General features: G+C 56.5%; 1 protein-coding gene across 1 annotated transcript; it reads right to left on the bottom strand.

Moving 5' to 3' along the window:
* Nucleotides 1-1,583: 1,583 nt before the first annotated feature.
* Nucleotides 1,584-4,653, bottom strand: CAMK2N1 (calcium/calmodulin dependent protein kinase II inhibitor 1). The gene is made up of 2 exons (XM_047083546.1): nucleotides 4,406-4,653; nucleotides 1,584-2,902 (listed from the first exon to the last, which is right to left on the bottom strand). Exons 1-2 carry the CDS (start codon nucleotides 4,569-4,571, stop codon nucleotides 2,832-2,834), a joined length of 237 nt encoding a protein of 78 aa, XP_046939502.1. The 5' UTR covers nucleotides 4,572-4,653; the 3' UTR covers nucleotides 1,584-2,831.
* Nucleotides 4,654-17,421: the final 12,768 nt, after the last annotated feature.

Here is a 17,421-nt window from a genome sequence, read left to right as displayed (position 1 = left end):
TAAAAGCTCAATGAATGTTAGTTGTTCTGTGGTCCTTTTAGCCCCTCTGGGCCATCGATTTCTTCACCTACCAGAGAGTTCATCGCTGTGGGTTTCCAGGGTTTCTGGGCTGATTCCGTGACAGAATAGAAGGGAAGCAATGTAATTGCCCAGTGCTTTGATCAGGGAAGCAGCAGTTACTCCTGGTATGGACAGAGACGTGCCTTCGGGATGAATCTTTTCATAGGGCCCCTGCCCCTCCTGGCAGATGGAGGCCGAACGGAAAAAGTGGGCCCTGCCCCTAACTCCTGGTGCGGCGCCACTCGACCTTCTGATGGGAAAAGCACAGGGGAATAGAGGGGCGGGCTCTGTGGTACCTAAAGGCCCATCAGCTCCAAAACGCTGGGACTCTCCGGGGTTGGCAACAGGGAGAGCCACGTTCAGGACCAGGGTTGTGCGCCTGGGAAAATCAAGCTAGCGCCCCTGATCATCCTGCTGGTGCCACCAGCCCCGGCTCGCCCACTGTTCCTACCAGTGACTGATGGGCTGTCCAGCTCTGTTGGGCCCTCCTGAGGCTCAAGGCCCACACTGCCTGGGAAGGGGGATGAGACCTCACTCCCTCCCCCACAGGCCCTCCAGAGTCCCCCTTTCCCCCCACCGCCACCACCCTGGGGCCTGTCTTACCTGATGTCTGAGTCACAATCAGGCTCCTGTCACTGTGAGCTGTGTTGTGACTCCCTGGCTGACAGTTTTACAACAAACACATTAAAAGCTCCCGGCACTGAGGCTCCTGGATGCAGAACAGCCCAGGAGAAAAACCTCTCCAGGCCTTTCTTCAGCCAAAATCCTTCTCCCAACCCTTCCTCCCACATGGCCCCGCTCTACCACCATTAACTGCTCCAGAGCCCGACAAGGGATTGAGATTTTTTTTTTCATCATGAGCTTTTTCTCAAGTGGTGACTCGGGGAAGCCGGAGACCTACCAGGCTGTGGGCCTCTGAAGTTGGGGCTCATCCCTCATATGGTGACCTGTGAACTCTGCAGTGAAGTCAAAGGTATGCAGTCCCTCCTCAACCCAGCTTCTGAGGACAAGTGGCCCTCTGGTGAAGCATTATATGGGTACACAGTGGCCCGACCCGGAGTGCTACCAACGTCCCTCCCACAACCTTATGAGGCAGGCCCTGCATTATCCCCACCCCACAGACTTGGAAACTGAGGCTTCAGGAAGCGAGGAGACTTGCTCAAGTCCATACAGCTGGGAAGTGAAGGAATTGGGATTTTAATCCAAGCCCGCCAGCCTCTCAACATTGCTTTTAAACAAGACTGACGGCCTCCCAACTCACAGGACCTCGTTCTCTGCACACCCCACAAGGGATGGCAGAAAACTCAGGAAGCAGGGAGACCAATGCAAATCCAAATGGAATAAGCTCTCCCTTGGGCGACGGCCCTGCCAGTGCACTGTCTTTCCTGCCATCTGCGCCCAACCCACACTGTCCTCCACACCGCCTCGCCGACCAAAGCTACCCTTCCCTCCTTGTCTGCAGCCGGCAGACAGAAAGCAAATCTCCCCCACCCCTCCCGACCAAAGCAGAGACAAGAGAGGAGTGAGACACAGGAACAGTTCTTTTATTGTACATTGGAGAAATAGCCCTGTGTGCTGGTTAAAGGTGCAACATCCAGAATATCGAGTTAAGAAAAGAGGGAACAGGGCAGGGAAGAAACCTCTTGAGGTCCAAAGTTGCAAACAAAAAGTGGTAAAAGATTTCCTCACGCAAGAGGCGTTTTTGCAAATACCATGCAAAACAGGCAGCTGGTGTGCCTTAAGAGAACCCCTATAAATAACAGAAAAGACTCTCCAAGCATTCCTTAACGTGGACTCAGAGCACAGGGAAAAAGAAAGAAACCAAAATGCCTTTTGGCATTTCAAGATATTTGGCACTCTTGTGATTACATTTTTTTTACAGCCCATCGAAGAGAATAAACTGACACAATATTAGAGAGAAAAAAACAGGCTGCTCACACAACAGACTGCAGGAAGAGGTTAGAAAAAGCTCAAGCATTTTTTTTTCTTTGTTTTTGTGTGTTTTTTTTTCCTGACATATAAAATGTGTCCATTTGCATTAACTTGGGCAAATAGCTTGCAGCAACAGAGAAACACAAGCTTTACAAGTCATTTTAAAGTAAGACAAGGATTCAGTCTAGGTATCATTCCTTAGAAAAGTTCTCTTCTTGTTTTAAACACATTCCTGGTAACTTCAAAAGATGACCAAAAATAAAACAATATCTATAGAGATCATTTGCTGATTTTTTTTCTTGTACATCCAAGGAGAACAACATAAAAAAAGAAAACTGGACAGCATTTCACATCCAAGTGCACAGAACCATTTTTGCAAGATTAAATAATGTAAACATTGGGAACAGCCAAATCAGCGAACAATGCCAACATTCAAAACACCCGGTGTTGCCGCTTCATTATTTAATTGGCTCAAAATCCAGATCTATAATTGTGCAATATCCACTGTATATAAAAAGAAATAGATATTACTTTTGACAAGTAGCTGCAACTGAGACGTCTTTTTTATTTCTTTATATGTGTGTATAGAGTGATTTTTAAATTTTTAATTTTTTTTTTTTTTAATTTTTGTTTTTGCTGAGGAGCCCAGAGCCTTCTCCTCCTCCTTCTCCCGCCTCATCTGTCTCCCGGCCTGACGCGAGATACAGGTTGTTGATTTCATCGTGGGTAGCAAGCTAGTAATAAATTTCAAAGTGCTTTCTCTTTTCATGCGTTTTGCCAATGACTGTTACCGCCGTTCTTATTCTCTCCCTTTAACTCATTGTCTTTGGGGGGGGGGGTTAGACACCAGGAGGTGCCTTGTCTGTCATATTTTTCAGCACGTCATCAATCCTATCATCTTCAATAACAACTGCAAAAAAAGGGGAGAAAAGGAGACGTGAGCGCGCTTGGGCCTCGCGGGGGGCGGGGGTGGGGGGCGGGGGTGGTCTCCGACGTTTCCCATGGCTCCTGGGGACGGGGAAATGCGGGAGGGCGAAGGAGGGGGCGCTCCTCCAGCGCTAACACAGCCCCATCCTCCTCGGCCTGGGCCCGGAGACCCTGTGCTGCTTCCCTCCGAACCACTCCCCCCAGCCGCTCGCTGCTGCGTCCCGGCAGCGTTCTGAGAAAAGGCAGCAGAGAGGGCGCAAATCCCGCAGGCCGGGCCGCGGCCGAAACGCGCTCTGGCCGCGCGTCCTCACCCCACCTCACCTCTCCCCGGGCGCGTTTATTTAGAAAAAAAAGGCTCCGGGGCTGGAGAGGGTGGGGAGGAGGAGCCCAGGTCTCCGGCTCAAGGACCCTCGGGAGTGCCCCGAGCGCGGCGCGGGCGGCCAAGGTTCTGGGTGCGGGGTGCAAGGGAGGACTCCGGGGACCACAGCGCGCGGCGGGTCAGGGGTCTGGCCTCGCCAGGGCGGGCGGCCCCTCCTGCGCGCCCCCTCCGCGGAGGTCGGAGCCTCCCCGCGAGGCCGGCCTCCCGCCGGCCCCGCCGCCTCGCTCACCATCTCTACCTAGCCTCGCCTTCCTCAGTCCCACCATCAGTCTCTCGGCGTGGCCGTCACCTGTCGGGGTCTCTGAGTGTCTCTCCATCTGGGGTGTCGGTCGCCCTCATTGTTTCAGCTGCTTTCCTGTCCTCCCCAGACTGGCGTCCCCTGCTCGCGGTCTCTCCCGCTCTGGCTCCCTCTCCGGAGCTTTGTCTCGGTCTCTGCCCCTCTCGGTCTCCCCCCCCCCCAAGCCACCACCCGCCTCCCCCCCCCCCATCTCTGCGTCTCAGTCTCTCCCGGCAGCTGTCGGTCCCCCTCCTCGTCCCCGCGCCTCCGGAGCTCCTCTCCCAGCCTCTCTGCGTCCCAGTCCCCCCGGGGCTTTTCCAGCTCCCGCGCCGAGCGCCCGGACTCAGCCACCCCTCCCCCCCTGCTAAGTAACAATGAGAAGCCCGGGCGCTCCGAAAGCCCCTCGCCTTCCCCGGCGGGAGTGGGATCCCGCCCCGCAGTTCTCCACGCCGTCCCTTGGGGAGCCCTGGGACCCCCCGCCCCGGGTTGCAGAGCGAGTGCAGCTGCGACTACACTGCGCAAAAGGGGAGGGGGTGGAAATCGCAAAGCAAACTTTGGCGCGGGTGGGGACCCGGGAATAACCTTCCAGCCCCCGCGGCCGCTAGAAGCCGCCACGCCCCCTAGGTGACCCCAGCGGGAATCAGGCTGAGGGGGAGGGGTTTCCGCGGCCAGCCGGTGCCCGACCTGCAGTGCGGGATCCCCCCCAGTTCCGCGCGACGGGATTCCATTCGGTCGGAACCGGCTCCCAGGTGCGGAAGAGCCCCCACAAACCTCGGCCAGGCCTCGGCGCCCGAGAAAGGGGGCGTCCGGGGCGGGGGCAGCGAACTCACCCCGCTTGCTCCGGCCGATCTGGCCCAGCTTGGGCGGCCGCTTGTTCTGCCCGGCGCCAAAGAAGTTGTTGGTGTCCTGCAGGCGGCAGGAGAAGATCTGGCCCACGTCGCCGCCGTCGCCGTAGGGGTTCAGCTTCTCGTCGCCGTAGGGCAGCACCTCCGACATGGTCGCGTCCGGGGGCTCCGCGGCGGCGCCTCCTCCGCCCGCGTCCCCGCCCGCGGCGGACAGGGTCAGCGGCGCTGGGGCCGGGGGCGGCCGGCCGGGGACGGCCCGCGGGCTGCGGCGGCGGCGGCGGCGGCGGTGGCGCCGGCGAGCGGCCGGGGGGCACCGCTGGGCGAGAGCGCGCCGCCCGCCCGAGCGACCCGGCGAGCGCCCGGCGCTGCGCTGCGCTCCGGCTCGGCGCGCGAGTGGCTGCTGCTCCGGCAAAGGCGAGCAGGACTCACATCCTCGGCGCGCTCGGGCGCTGGGCGGGGGCCGGGCGGGGCCGCGAGCCGGAGGGGAGGGTGTCCCGGCGAGCCCGCGGGGCGCGGGGCCGAGGAGGGCGCACCCCGGGGAGCCGGGCGGGCCGGTCCTGCGGCGAGTGCGGGCGGCGGCGGCGGCGCGGCTTCGGGGAGGCTGACTGGGGAGCCGCGAGCGGCGGGGCGGCGAGGGGCGGAGGGGGAGGGGAGCGAGGGAGGAGGGAGGGCACGGGGGTGGAGGGGAGAGGATGCCCGGAGGGAGGGAGGGGAGAGAGAAACCGGGAGGGAGACGGCGAGAAAAACAGAGAAGAAAGAGAGAGGGAGGCCGGGGGACCGGGAGGGAGAGACGGAGGGGAGCGGACGAGGGGAGGGAGAGAGGGAGAGAAGAAAGGGGAGGCGGCGATGGGTCCGGCTCGCAGCGGCCGAGGGAGGAGCGGAGAGGAGAGGGGACCGGGCCGGCGGGGAGAGAAAGAGGGTCGGAGAGGGAAGGCGGAGAGTGGGAGCGCGCGGAGGAGGCGGCTGGGACGCAGGAGCCAGCCCGCGAGCGAGCTGCGAGCGAGAAATGCCGGCCGCGGCGCGGAGGCGAGGCGCGGGGAGGAGGGCGGGAGGAGGGCGGGGACGAGGGGACCCGGGGCCGCGAGGAGAGATCCCTGGAAGCCGCGCGACGTCACGGGGCCGCGCGGGCCGGCCCGGGCCGCGGCTCGCTTCCTGCCCCCGCCCCCGGCCCCCGCCGGCCCGCCCGCGCCCTGGGGCCCCCCGCGAGCCCCGCCCCGGCCCGGCGGCCTCCGGGCGCCTCCGCCCCCCCCCGCACCCCTCCCGCGGGGTGTTTACCCGGCCCCGAGCGGGTGCGCGCCGGACCCGCCGCCCGCTCGGCCTCCCGAGGGGTGGGGGGCGGGGGTTCGGCGACGGGAGGGGGAGCGGACCCGAGACCTCACGCCCGGAAGGACTGACGGACGCCCGTCTCCCCGGAGGCCGGACGCTGGGGCGAAAGGGCGCAGGGCGCCAGGGCGACCCGAGGACGCCACCCCCCGCCCCCCCGCCGCCGGCCTCAAACCAGGGAGCCCCCTCCCCCCACCACGTTTGCGCCCCGCTTCACACGCTCCGGGCGCGGCGCTTTGGGTCTCTCACCCTCCCTCCCTCTCCCTCCCATCCCTCCCACCCCCGATCGTCCTGGAAGGCCCTGCTCCCGGGCCGCGGCTCAGGACTCGGGCTCCCGCGGGGCCTGGGGGTGGAGGCGGAGGGGGGAGGGGGAAGGGAGGGGGCAGCCCCGCCTCCCGGAGGAGAGTGGAGCGCCTCATTATGCTGGGCTCGCCCGGGATGCCGCCGGGCTCTCGGCGTCCGCTGCCTCCTCCGGGGACGCCCAGGGCCTTGCAGCCCTCTGCCTGGGGGGACCTCCCTGCCAGCAACAGCCTTGAGCCCCGGGGAGAGACTGGCTTCTGGGCCGAGGAGCGGGCTCCCGGGACCCGTCCCGAGAGGGAGACTGGGGCAGCCCCAGAGGACTGGGAGGCGCAGCTGCCAAGCAGATGGTAACTCCGAGGGGGCAAGGTGCATGAGGAGGGCTCGTTATCCTCGCCCAGAGCCAACAGCACCTGCTCTCCCCCTGGAGACCGCCTTCACTCAGCAGAGCCGGCCTGCCCGCCGAGAGGGGCAACCATCTCAAGGTCGTGCAACCTGCTGAAGGCAGGGCTAGGGAACGCATCTAGGTTCTCCTCCCACCCCTGCCGTGAGGTCTCAACTGGCTCAACTTGCTTCCCTGCACCTGGTCCCATCCTTAGTGCAAGAGCACCCTCAGGTACACTCTCCCCTTAATTCTAGAACTCTGGGTGGGGGACAGGTTGGAGGGAAAGGGGTGCGCTTTTTTTTAGCGACACAACATGTGATAGAAAGACTACCTGAGGGGAGCTAGCCCAGCCCCCCTCCTCCAACGGTGCAGAAGGGCCCCAGAGGCAGGCACCTTGCAGAGAGGGGAGGAAGCGGGCTGAGCGATGGGATAGAGACAGTGGGGCAGATCGAATGGTGTGGAATGAGATTCAGGCCTGGGTTTGAATCCCAGTCCCGTCATTTGCTAGCTGTGTGACTTTGGACAAGCCACCTCCTCTCTCTGAACTTCCATAATCTCCGCTGTAAAATGGGGCGCGCGGCTGGCCAGCTGCCTTTGTGCCTCAAGGACTGTCAGGAAGACAAAATGAAATCGGGCTCCTGGTGCTTCCTGAGTGAGAAAGAACACCACTACTGCATTCATTCCCGCTTCCGAGCTGTCAGAGCTGGGAGGATCCTTAGGGATGATGTAGTTCAACCCCCTCATTTACAGAGGGGGAAACTGAAACTGGCTCAGGGGCTTGTCCCCAAATCCCACGGCTTGTCAGCTTTCCCTTTGCTTCCCTCCACAGTCCCCAGGCTCCATTCATGAAGGCTTTACACAGTGTCCCCTTTGAGGTTAGCACCAGGCCAATTGCTGGAAGAGAAAACAAAAGCATAACAAGCAGGATGATTAGGTTACGACAAGAAGCTCTTACCGTTTATACCCTGCTTTCTATTTTTCCCCCAAAGCATTTCACATCCATTACTGACCTTGCTTCTCGAAATAAATACCTTCTGAGGTAGAAAGAAGAGCCCGCTGCATCCCTGTCTAACTGATGTTTCCAGAAAGAGGTAAGTGACTTGCCAAGGTCGCAGACTGGTGATGGAGCCAGGAGAAGCCACTCTTCCAGCTGTGGTTCCAGGTCCTCGAAGGGATACTCCGCGGTGCTAGCATGCAGGGCTGGGACTACTCTGCTCTTCTCACACTCACCTGCTTCCTTTCTTGCTGCTGTGTTCCGAAGCAGTTTACACACTGAGCACCTGCCACAGTGCCCCCCGCCCCCAGTCAGAGGTAAGCAGAACAGCACAGGGAGGGCAGATGAATCCCTGCACACCCGGCAAGTGAGAGTAAGAAGATAAGCCGGCTTTTATACCCCATCTGTTTTTATGTTTTCCTTGCCTTGTTCCAAATAAGGTTAAAGGTGGCCGCATTGCACCTTCCCAATTCAGTACCCACCCCCTTCCTGAACTACACACTCCGCCCCCCTCACCCCCGCCCCACACACCCCAGGCACGAGGCACTTGACAGTTATAAAAGCATTTCCATGACTATTAACCTTCTTAGAGCCTCCCCTTGGCCTTTAGAAGCTGCAGGACTGGGACAGACCAGCCCATTTCGCTGATAAGGGACCTGAAGGTTGACCCGAGTCTCCAAATCCACACTGCGTGGACATTCTCCACCTCTACCCTTTCCCAACTGTCTCCCTTACAAAGTCCACACTCGATCCTCTCTGTTGTCCAGCCTTCTTCAGAGGGGCATCTCTTTATCCCAAAGCAGTAGACCGGGATACAGACATGTCCTGGGATTCCATTTCCCCTCCAAAGCTGAGGGGCTGGCTCTGAGCCAGATGCCCAGGGCTGTGTTGAGTTTGCCAGGTCCAGATGGAGGAATGGACCATGTAAGAGTGGAAGCTGCCCTCCCTGCTACCCAGCAAGGAAGAATGGCAATACACAGTCCAGTGCAGTAGCCCAGGGTGAAGGGGGCAGCCTTCACTGGGGCCGCCATGTTCAAATCTCTGCTCCGGCATTTCCTAACTCCTTGATTATTTCACCTCATTGTGCCTCAGTTTCCTCATCTGTCAAATGGGGATAATAAAAATTCTTCCTATTTGGTCAGGCTTGTTCTAGGGAAGGAAATCATACGTGCGTCATATGCCTGGTACACAGTAAGTCCTGGAGAAATGTAGTTACCATTTTTAGCTATTGACTCTTTGTGGCATTGACTAAGCTCATTTTCTCCTCTACACCTCTGACCCCCACATCACAAAATGAGAAACTTGAAGAAAATCACAGCTTTTTTTTTTTTTCCAGCTGCAAAATCAGCCGGTTCTCCCAAATCTAAAGCAGACAAAAACTGCTTGAGGCAAAGGTGGGGGGCTCCCCGCTCTAACTTCATCTGAAAGCTCCTTCACTGGACTCTAAGACTCTGTAGAACTGAGGACCACAGGACTGGACCATCTCCATGGCCCCTTCGGCCCAGACATTCTAGGGTTAAAGTAATAGGTCTTCACAAGTCCCTGTTGAGCACGGAGCCCTACCCCAGTGTTGGGGTATAGAGGAAAGGAAAGTCAGCCCCAGCAGTACCTGGTGCAAAATAGATGCTTGGCACATGTTGGTTCCCTTTGTTCCCTTCCCCACTCTCCTACCCAGATGGGGAAACTGAGGCACAAGCGGCCACATCAGAGAGCGATGGCAAAACTTGGAGAAGCGTGGGGCTGTTGGATACCCTGGCCCCAGGTGCCTTGCATCTGCCCACAGCACAGGCCCAGGGTCCCATGGCCTTGCCAGGGCTGGCTCCCACCCTAGCCTTCGGTCAGCAGGGAAGGCCAGGATGCTGTGCTATGCCAGTGGCCAGCTGGTCACCTCCAGAGAGGCTAAGTGGCCTCCCAGCAGGGGACCACCACTCTGAGCCAAGGCTGGATGTGATCACATGTCACCCCCACCCCCTCAGCCCCTCAACTCATCCACCAGAACCTGAGTGCCCCCGGTTCCCCACTGGCCTTGATAGGCATGGCCTCTGCCCGCACCTCCCCACTTTCATGCACACAGCACAGACACACGCAGTGAGGGAGAAGCATGTGAACTGACTGGAGATGGTGTAGGCCTAGAACCAAAGACAAGGATTCATTCATCTTCCACTGGGTCAGCAAATGTGTGTTGGGGACTTTTGCGACAGTTACCTTCCTTCCCCAGGTACAACTCAAAAGACTCTTAGCATCTTTTCTTTACTTGTTTAATCACCAAGACACTTTCTTTAAAAAAAAAAAAAAAATCTTAGGAGAAAATAGGTAACAGGCAAGTTACTAGGGGCTCAAGACCCACACTGTGGGCGCCCCCCCCATACTCCCTAAAGGGTCTCCAAAGAATGCCCAGAGCCCCAGACAGCTCAATGTGAAGCCACTCCTGGAGTTCACCTCTTCCAACCTCCTCCCATTATGGACGGGGAGACTGGGGCCCACACGGGGCTTGCTGGAACCCGGGACTCTGGCTCTTCTCGCTGCATCACCCGGCGCACCCAGGATTGTATGGGGGAGGGGAGCTGCACCGAGCACAACTAGTCAGAAAATAAAAGGGCTTTCTCAACAAGGAAGTTTGCTGTGTTTCTTTAAGATAAAATAAATAAAAGGATCAGAGGGTAACCTATTTAGTTTTTATCGTACCAACAACCCACAAAGTAAGAGTCCCACGGGCCCTTCAGGAGCAGTGAGGACAGCTGGGAGGAGTTTAGGAGACAGATGTCACCAGAACATGAAAGGGGATGACCGGTGTCCTGACTGTGCTCTCCCCTCCCCTCATCACTCCACAGCCTCACATGGGGGATGGAGGGAGGGGTCCTGAACTCTAAGACAGCAGGCTCTGCCTACCATCCCCAGCCCAGAAGGAGCGGGTGGGGACGCTGGGGCTCTGTGCCACCCTGCAAAACAATAGTCCCTCTCCAGCTGGGAAAGGAGAAGAGGGCGGCAAACAGGCCTGGTGCCACAGTGCTTTTGCATGTACGCACGACCCTGGGAGCAGACAAGGGCAGGTACAACTTCAGCCTTGTGGACAAATGGGGGAGGCTCAGGAGGCTGGGAACTGTGGTCTGGCTGCGCTCTGGATAATTTGCTCACCCACTGGGCTTCTCCTGTCCAGAGTTCCCAAGAGCCCCAGAGTCTGCTGACCAAAGAGCCCCTGACTTCACCAGAGCAATGAGCTGAGCTAAAGCGGACTAAGAAGGAGCTGACTCCAGCAAGTTCGGGAAGGGTCACCACCACCCCCCGATCCCAAACTCCTACTACCCGATTGCTACTAAGAGCTTACCCTGCCCTGGGATCATGCCAATGGCGGTAGACGTCTCTACGCTCCTGATTATGTTGGGGAGTGACTGTCATCTATCTTATACCATCTGTAAGGGCCTGAGGCCAGAAAAGTTGAGCAGCAGGCCCAAAGCTGCACAGCGCAGGAGAGGCAACAGGTCTGACTCAAGGCTGAGTTCCCAACTGTTGGGCAACACTGCCTCCCTGAGGACATCTAAGAATCAAGAAACCAGGGACAAGCCTCTTCTGGTCTCTGCACCTCAGGCCTACTACCCATAGATATGGAGGCGGTGTAGATTAAAGAGTCCAAACCTGGGGCACCTGGGTGGCTCAGTCGGTTAGGCATCCGACTTTGGCTCAGGTCATGATCTCAAGGCTGGTGAGTTCCAGCCCCTCATCGGGCTCTGTGCTGACAGCTCGGAGCCTGGAGCCTGCTTCGGATTCTGTGTCTCCTCTCTCTGCCCCTCCCCCACTTGTGCTCTGTCTCTATCAAAAATAAATAAGTGTAAAAATAAAAATAAAAAATTTTACAGAGTCCAAACCTCTTGCAGGCTGAGGACTCCTTGGAAATCTGATAAAAGAGATAGGTTCTCTTTCCCAGTAGCAGAAAATTGTGGACCCAGTTTCCAGGGGATCTCTGAACCCTTATGGCCCCTTAGATGAAGAATGCAGGACTGGTCCTATAAAGGACATTCCCCACCAGTCTCCTGTGACAATAAAAAGGCTTTTAACATCTTAAGCCCAGAGGCCCTCACCCCTGACTCTCCCCCAAACCTGGGGTCAGACCTGTGGCAGCTCAGGCCTGTGCAGAGGAAAGTGGCCATTGACTTCTGAGCCCACTGGGGGGCTGTGCAAGGCTCTGGACCCTTCTGCCTCCATGGACTGTTATTCAAGCACTTTCCCATCCCATGGATGCAACGCCATTTAATGTCCATGAGGACCGGTAAGGTTGGCAGGGCAGAGGAGAGATACTTTCCACCATACGGTAGGGAAAAGTCAGTCCCAAACAAGGAAGGTGAACTGCCTGGCTGGAGAGAGAGCCCTGACCAAGACCCCAGGCCTCCCAGCACAGAGATCTATCTACTGGACCCGGTGAAGAGCAAGTGAAAGAGAGTAAATCAGAAGACCCGGGGTCACTCCCAGCTACACCCCTTCCTACCTGTGTGACTTTGAGGCAGTCACTTCCCTCTCTGAGCCAGAATTCCTCTCAGCTATAAAATGGGGGGGGGGGGGTAACCAGACCAGCCTCAAAGGGAGATTGTGTGGATTGGATGAGGGGCTGTTGGGTCACTCAGATAAGAGCAGGGGACAGCTCCATGCTGGGAGTCTTACCACCCAAAGCCTGCCAGGAGTGGACAGAAGGGCCCTTTCTTCTGAGGAAAGGAACTTCCTATGTAATAGGGAGAGTGGAATTGAGAAGCGGTCACCGCACGGTCACAGAGGCCCTCCCCATCCTGCCCTGCCAGACCCGGAGCTGAGCAGGGGCTGCGGAAGAAGGAAATCCCGTCTGCGAGGGCAGGTGCCAGGCACGGGTGAGAAACACACCCACGGAAGCAGAGAGCCTAAAGGAAGCCTCGAGGAGGAAGACAGATCCACACGCAGAGGAAGACACTCTAACACACACTGGAAAGCAAGAGGCAAACAGGGCTGACAAGAGGCAGGACCGCCAAGGAAAGCAGTTGACAGCTGTGTCTCATACAAGCAGCCGAGAAGGGGCCAGAGGAGCTGGGTACATGGACGAGGGGCCAAAGGCAAAGACAGCACAGAAGAGACAAGAGCAAGGACGGCAGGCCAGGCTGAGAGAAGCAGGATTTCTCCGCGGAAAAAAAGGCTTCCGGTGGAGGGGAGAATCAGAATCTATGCCATACAATTTTTTTTCAGCATCCTTTACCAGTATGAAGTCATCTGGGTATTTTAAGAACATGTGATGCATTATGCATATCTCATTTTTGTTGAAAGAAGCCTGGGTTAGTATATTTAAAGATGTGAATGCCTGGAAAATTATCGGGGGAGAAATGTGGATTGTCCCCCCCCCCCCCAGAATTTTCTGGGCTTCTCAAAACTTTCACATCTGCACCCAGCTTCCTTCGGGCAGAGATAGGAAGGAACCCAAGAGAAAACCCCTGATTGTCCCCCTTTCCGGGCTGTGGCCCGCTGGCCCTGGGATCAGCAGCCCAGGATCCTCCTCTGACTGGGCTCTCAGGCCTCTGAGGCCTGTTCCCCACCCGGAGCGGAAGAGAAAATTGACCTTTGGAAACGCGGCCTTGGTTTACACCCGAGTCCTCGAGCCGTCCTCAACCGTGGGGACACAGCGCCACCTGGAGGTCATGGTAGACACTGCAGCACTAGGACAGATGGCCGGCAGAGTCCTGAGTCAGGAAGGGTAGGAAGAAATAAAGACTATGGACAAACTTATTGCAAGCATTTATGAAGCTCCACCCTATGAAGCACCTTAAATACTAGGAAAGATGATGAGGGGATGGGAGGCCTGCAGTTGTGGCGACTTGGACATGAAGATTAATATGACCTCATTTGTAACTCCCTCCCCGCGGCCTAGAGAGCATTCAGGTTTACGGATCCAGGGTGCCTGGCACACGAGGTGCCTAATGAACGCTTGTTGAGTTCAGTTGTGGCTCTCCAGAGTCACGGCCCAACCCTGGAGGGATCTGAATTTGAGGAACATAATGGGAGGCCGCTCCGGAAGGGACAGAGGATAAAGGGTAAGCGATGAAGGCCTTGTAGTTTCACCAGGCGGACCCTCACCCAGGCCCAGTCAGCCCCTCTGCCCAAAGCCAGTGTCACTAGCTCAGCCTCGTGTGCCCTACTCTTGGGGAAGGGAAATGCCAGGTCCCTCGGCTGGCATCTGGAAAACAATAAGGCAGCTGCAGGGGAAGTGACTAATGAGCACTCCAGGGAGCAATTCAGGACATCATACATCGAAACTTCTCCCATTCAAAATTGATAAGTTACCACTATCTAATTAGAGAGAAAATGTGCTGATCTCCCCAGCTTCATGGGAACGTGGTCCTGAGGCTGTTTGCGGGCAGCTAAGCCTGAAGAGGGCCCACATCTCATCTGTCAGAGCAGCAGCCCCAAAGAGAGCCTCAAAACTGCCCTCCTCACTCCTTCATGCATTCCCATCTCTGAGACGCCAACTGTCAGAGCTGGATGGAGACTTGGAAGCTTCTAATCTGACTTGCTCCTTTTCTAGATAGAGCTGAGGCCCAGAGAGGTTAGATCACTCCGTTAAGATCACACAGCAACACAGCCAGGACCTGAGAGCAGGCCAGCCTTCGTGCTGCCAGTCCAGACTATTTCCCACCACACAGGGACGTTGTCCCAACTTTGTGTGGAGTCCCCAAGGTTCTGGTCAGCTTGCTGGACGTGATGTTTCTCTGACACAATTTATCCACATTGGCTCGAGGCCCTAAGAGGGGTTCTTCCCTCACTCCTTACAACCAAGTCATGGCCCAGATCTCTGGTCCAATAACCACCCCCCGCCCCAGGCAGCCTTCCAGAACCGTGTTCCCCACACCTATTTCCCTCACTAGTCAACTCACTCACTCCACATACACTCATTGCTTAAGCTCTTGGGCTTGGAGTCAGACCACCTGGGCTTAAATCCTGTCTCTCTTGTGAGCTTGGCAAGATCCCTGACCTCTCTGGGCCTTGGTTTCCTTTTCTTTAAAGGAAGAATGATGCAAACACGCAACTCACGATGCGGGTTAAATGGCATCAGTCACGTGCAGCATTTAGTGAGTACCTAGCGAAGAGCAAGCCCGAAGTTAGCTCTAATTAGTGCACAGTGACGACCAAAACATCGTGCCTGGCAAGAACTAAGATACGGAAACTGCCCAAGACGTGGGCAATTCGGTTAAGGGCAGGAAAGGGAAGACTCTATTAGGGAATCTCAGGGGAAGGGGCTCTAACTCTGCCTAGGCATCTAGGAAGGGAGGAGACACCACCTAAAGCTGAGTTTTCAAGGGTGAGTAGATGTTAGCAAGGTGAAGAAAGATCTGGGGTTCCAGAGGCAGGACTCGGCATGGCACATTTCAGGAACCTCAGTGCCTTTGCTGCCGGAGCCACAGGTGTGAGAAAGAGAGCTGCAGAGAGGCTTGGAGAGGTGGCCAGGGGCTGGGTCACACAGGCCTGCAGACGCCATGGACGAGTCAGGGCTTGGGCCTGGAGATGACAGGGAGCCTGGGGAAGGGCTTTAAGCAGAGAAGGGACACGATCAACTTGGTGTTTTAAGTAGGTCATTCTGGGCTCTGTGGGGTAGATCTTCTCTGCTTGGCTCCCCTTCAGCAATGATGTGGTGCCCTTGGATGGTTTATTTTAAATGGTCAGGGAATCTGCTCTAACCAGGCCAATTTCAAAGGCCCATCCTAGCTACGCTATTGTGTGGACCACATATATTCCCAACAACTGAGAGTCACCACACCCGTCCAATAGGGTTTACTTGCCTTTCAGACAGTTGGGGTTTATTAAGACAACTCTGAGCCCTTTGAGGGCAGAGGCTGTTTTATTCATTTTTGCATCTCCAGACACAGAATATACATTTAGCAAGTGTTTGTTAGATGAGTAAGTGCTCGTCAATGATACCAAACTCTTTCTCTGAGCATTCCAGAGGCCCTGTGGGATCAGCACTGGATCCATCACCCAATTGGGGGTTTCATGGCCTAAGACCAGGGTGATAAAGGGTGTCAGATTGGCCAAGTTTGTTGTGCTGTTGTTTGCTTAATTTTTCTGCATGTTATTTGCTTTTTAGTTGTTCCACATATTGTTGCTTCTAGAATATTCTATCATAATTCTGAATGGGTTAGGATTCCAAAGACCTGCCTTCCAGCTCCTGTTTCATCAAGATAAGCTAGGGAACCTCCAAGCCTTACCCTGTGGTATGTAAAACCAGGGTGTGACTCGTGATTGTTAATGTGCTGACTGGCTTGGAAAACACTATGTGTCTGTAATACTCGGTTGTCTGTTGGACAACTTCCCTTCTTAGCCTCTCAGGCTTCATGTGATAAAAGACGAACTGCCTTTGGTCTTTTATCACATTAGGCATTATAGTCAGACCTTGGTAGCCTTCAGCACATCACATAACCTGTAAAAAGGGGTGATTCAGTCTCCCCTGATTGCTTGCCCTAAGTCTAAGAAACAAGGCCTGTAAGGAAGCTAACACTGGCTGCCTCCTGAGGATGTGTGGCTGTAAGCACAAACATAACCCTCCCTTTTCTCACTTGTAAACTGGGGATGACAATATCCACTTTGTAGACCACACGCATTAACACATATGAAGTGCCTAGCAGACGTTCAAAGCCAGGCGTGGTTATTCAAGATGACTTCTAAAGCTGTTTGCCTAGGATTAAAGTGGTGAGCATAAGGGTTGAATCAGCAAAGAATTGAAAACTCTCAACTATCCCAAGGCCAGTCCAGAACTAACCGCTATGTCCTCACCCCCCTGTCATGCCCTGCTCCCAGCCTGGGCCCATCTCCGTCCAGCATAGGTCCTGTTCAACCTTTTTGGAGACGAGGCTCCCGGGATGGAATGTGGGAACTGCCACAGGTGAACGAAACTGTGACAGTCCCAGCCCCAGCTGGGCTAGGACCTAGCAGGGACCTCAAATCCAGAACCTGAGGATATGTGTGCCCATGTTCCCAACCAGCTGTCACTTCCTAGGGCAGGGACAGTGTGCTGCTGTGGGTCTCCCCCAGCTCCACTTGGAAAAACACTTGGGGCAGATGCGATCTGCCCAGATCTGAACGGGGCTGGGGTAGAGCAGGCTGCCTTCCCTCTTCAATCACTCTGGTCTGATTTTTCGCATGAAATCTGTGCCGAGGGCTGAACTCTTGGTAGACTGCCACGCACACCCACCGCAGGCGGCTCATTCACCCTCTGCCAAAGGCCTGAAGGACAGGACAAAGGGGGCAGGTGCTTTCAGGACGCTCGGCCACCCCCTCACCCCGCCCGACCCCCAAGGCAGCTCCATGGAAACCCAAACTCTTCCCACCTCACCGGACAGGACTCGGTACAGGCACAAGGGTTCTCGCGTCTGCCTGTTCCCGCACAGCTGGCCCCTCCGCTAACATGGGAGCGATACCTTGGGGGATATTCCCGCACACGGAGGAAATTAGCCAGCCCCACTGCCACAGCAGGAGGGGGCTTTGAAAACATCTGGGGAGTTTAAATGTAGAGCCAGCACCTACCAGCTGCAAGCCCCCAGCCCAGTGAACTTCCCCTCTTGGGCTAGTTCCTTGACTGTGAGAGATGCCATGAGAGCTTGCAGGTTTTGTGAGGATTAACCTGCCTTGAAATTAAAGCTTGAAAGAGCACAGCGTACAACACTCTAAACGTCGGTTTCCTCCCCGCTATCCTCCAGCCCCCCACGGCTGTCCCACGGTCTCACTGCCCCTCTGGTCAGGACTTCTTCAAAGACGGCTGTCTCAGCGAGGCCAGCGGCACCTACAGGCTGGCCTCCGGAACGCCCTCCCCCAGGCCTCCGCCTCCCCAAGCTGCACACCACCTGTGCGTGGGAGCCCCCAACCACCTCTCTGCAGAGAAAGAAGATACACACAGAGGCCTTGAGGTCCCTAGATCATCCCACCGCGGCGGGATTCCATTCCATCTCGGGCAAGCCTCAGCCTAACCATCGAACTTTTGTTGACAAAGCAACAGGCTAACAC

This window comes from Lynx rufus, unplaced genomic scaffold (genome assembly GCF_022079265.1).
Source record: "Lynx rufus isolate CCGP_SWC_20201006 ecotype Redwood Valley unplaced genomic scaffold, mLynRuf1.p SCAF_2, whole genome shotgun sequence".
NCBI classification, from domain to species: Eukaryota; Metazoa; Chordata; class Mammalia; order Carnivora; family Felidae; genus Lynx; species Lynx rufus.
This window is presented reverse-complemented; position numbering and strand designations above follow the sequence as displayed.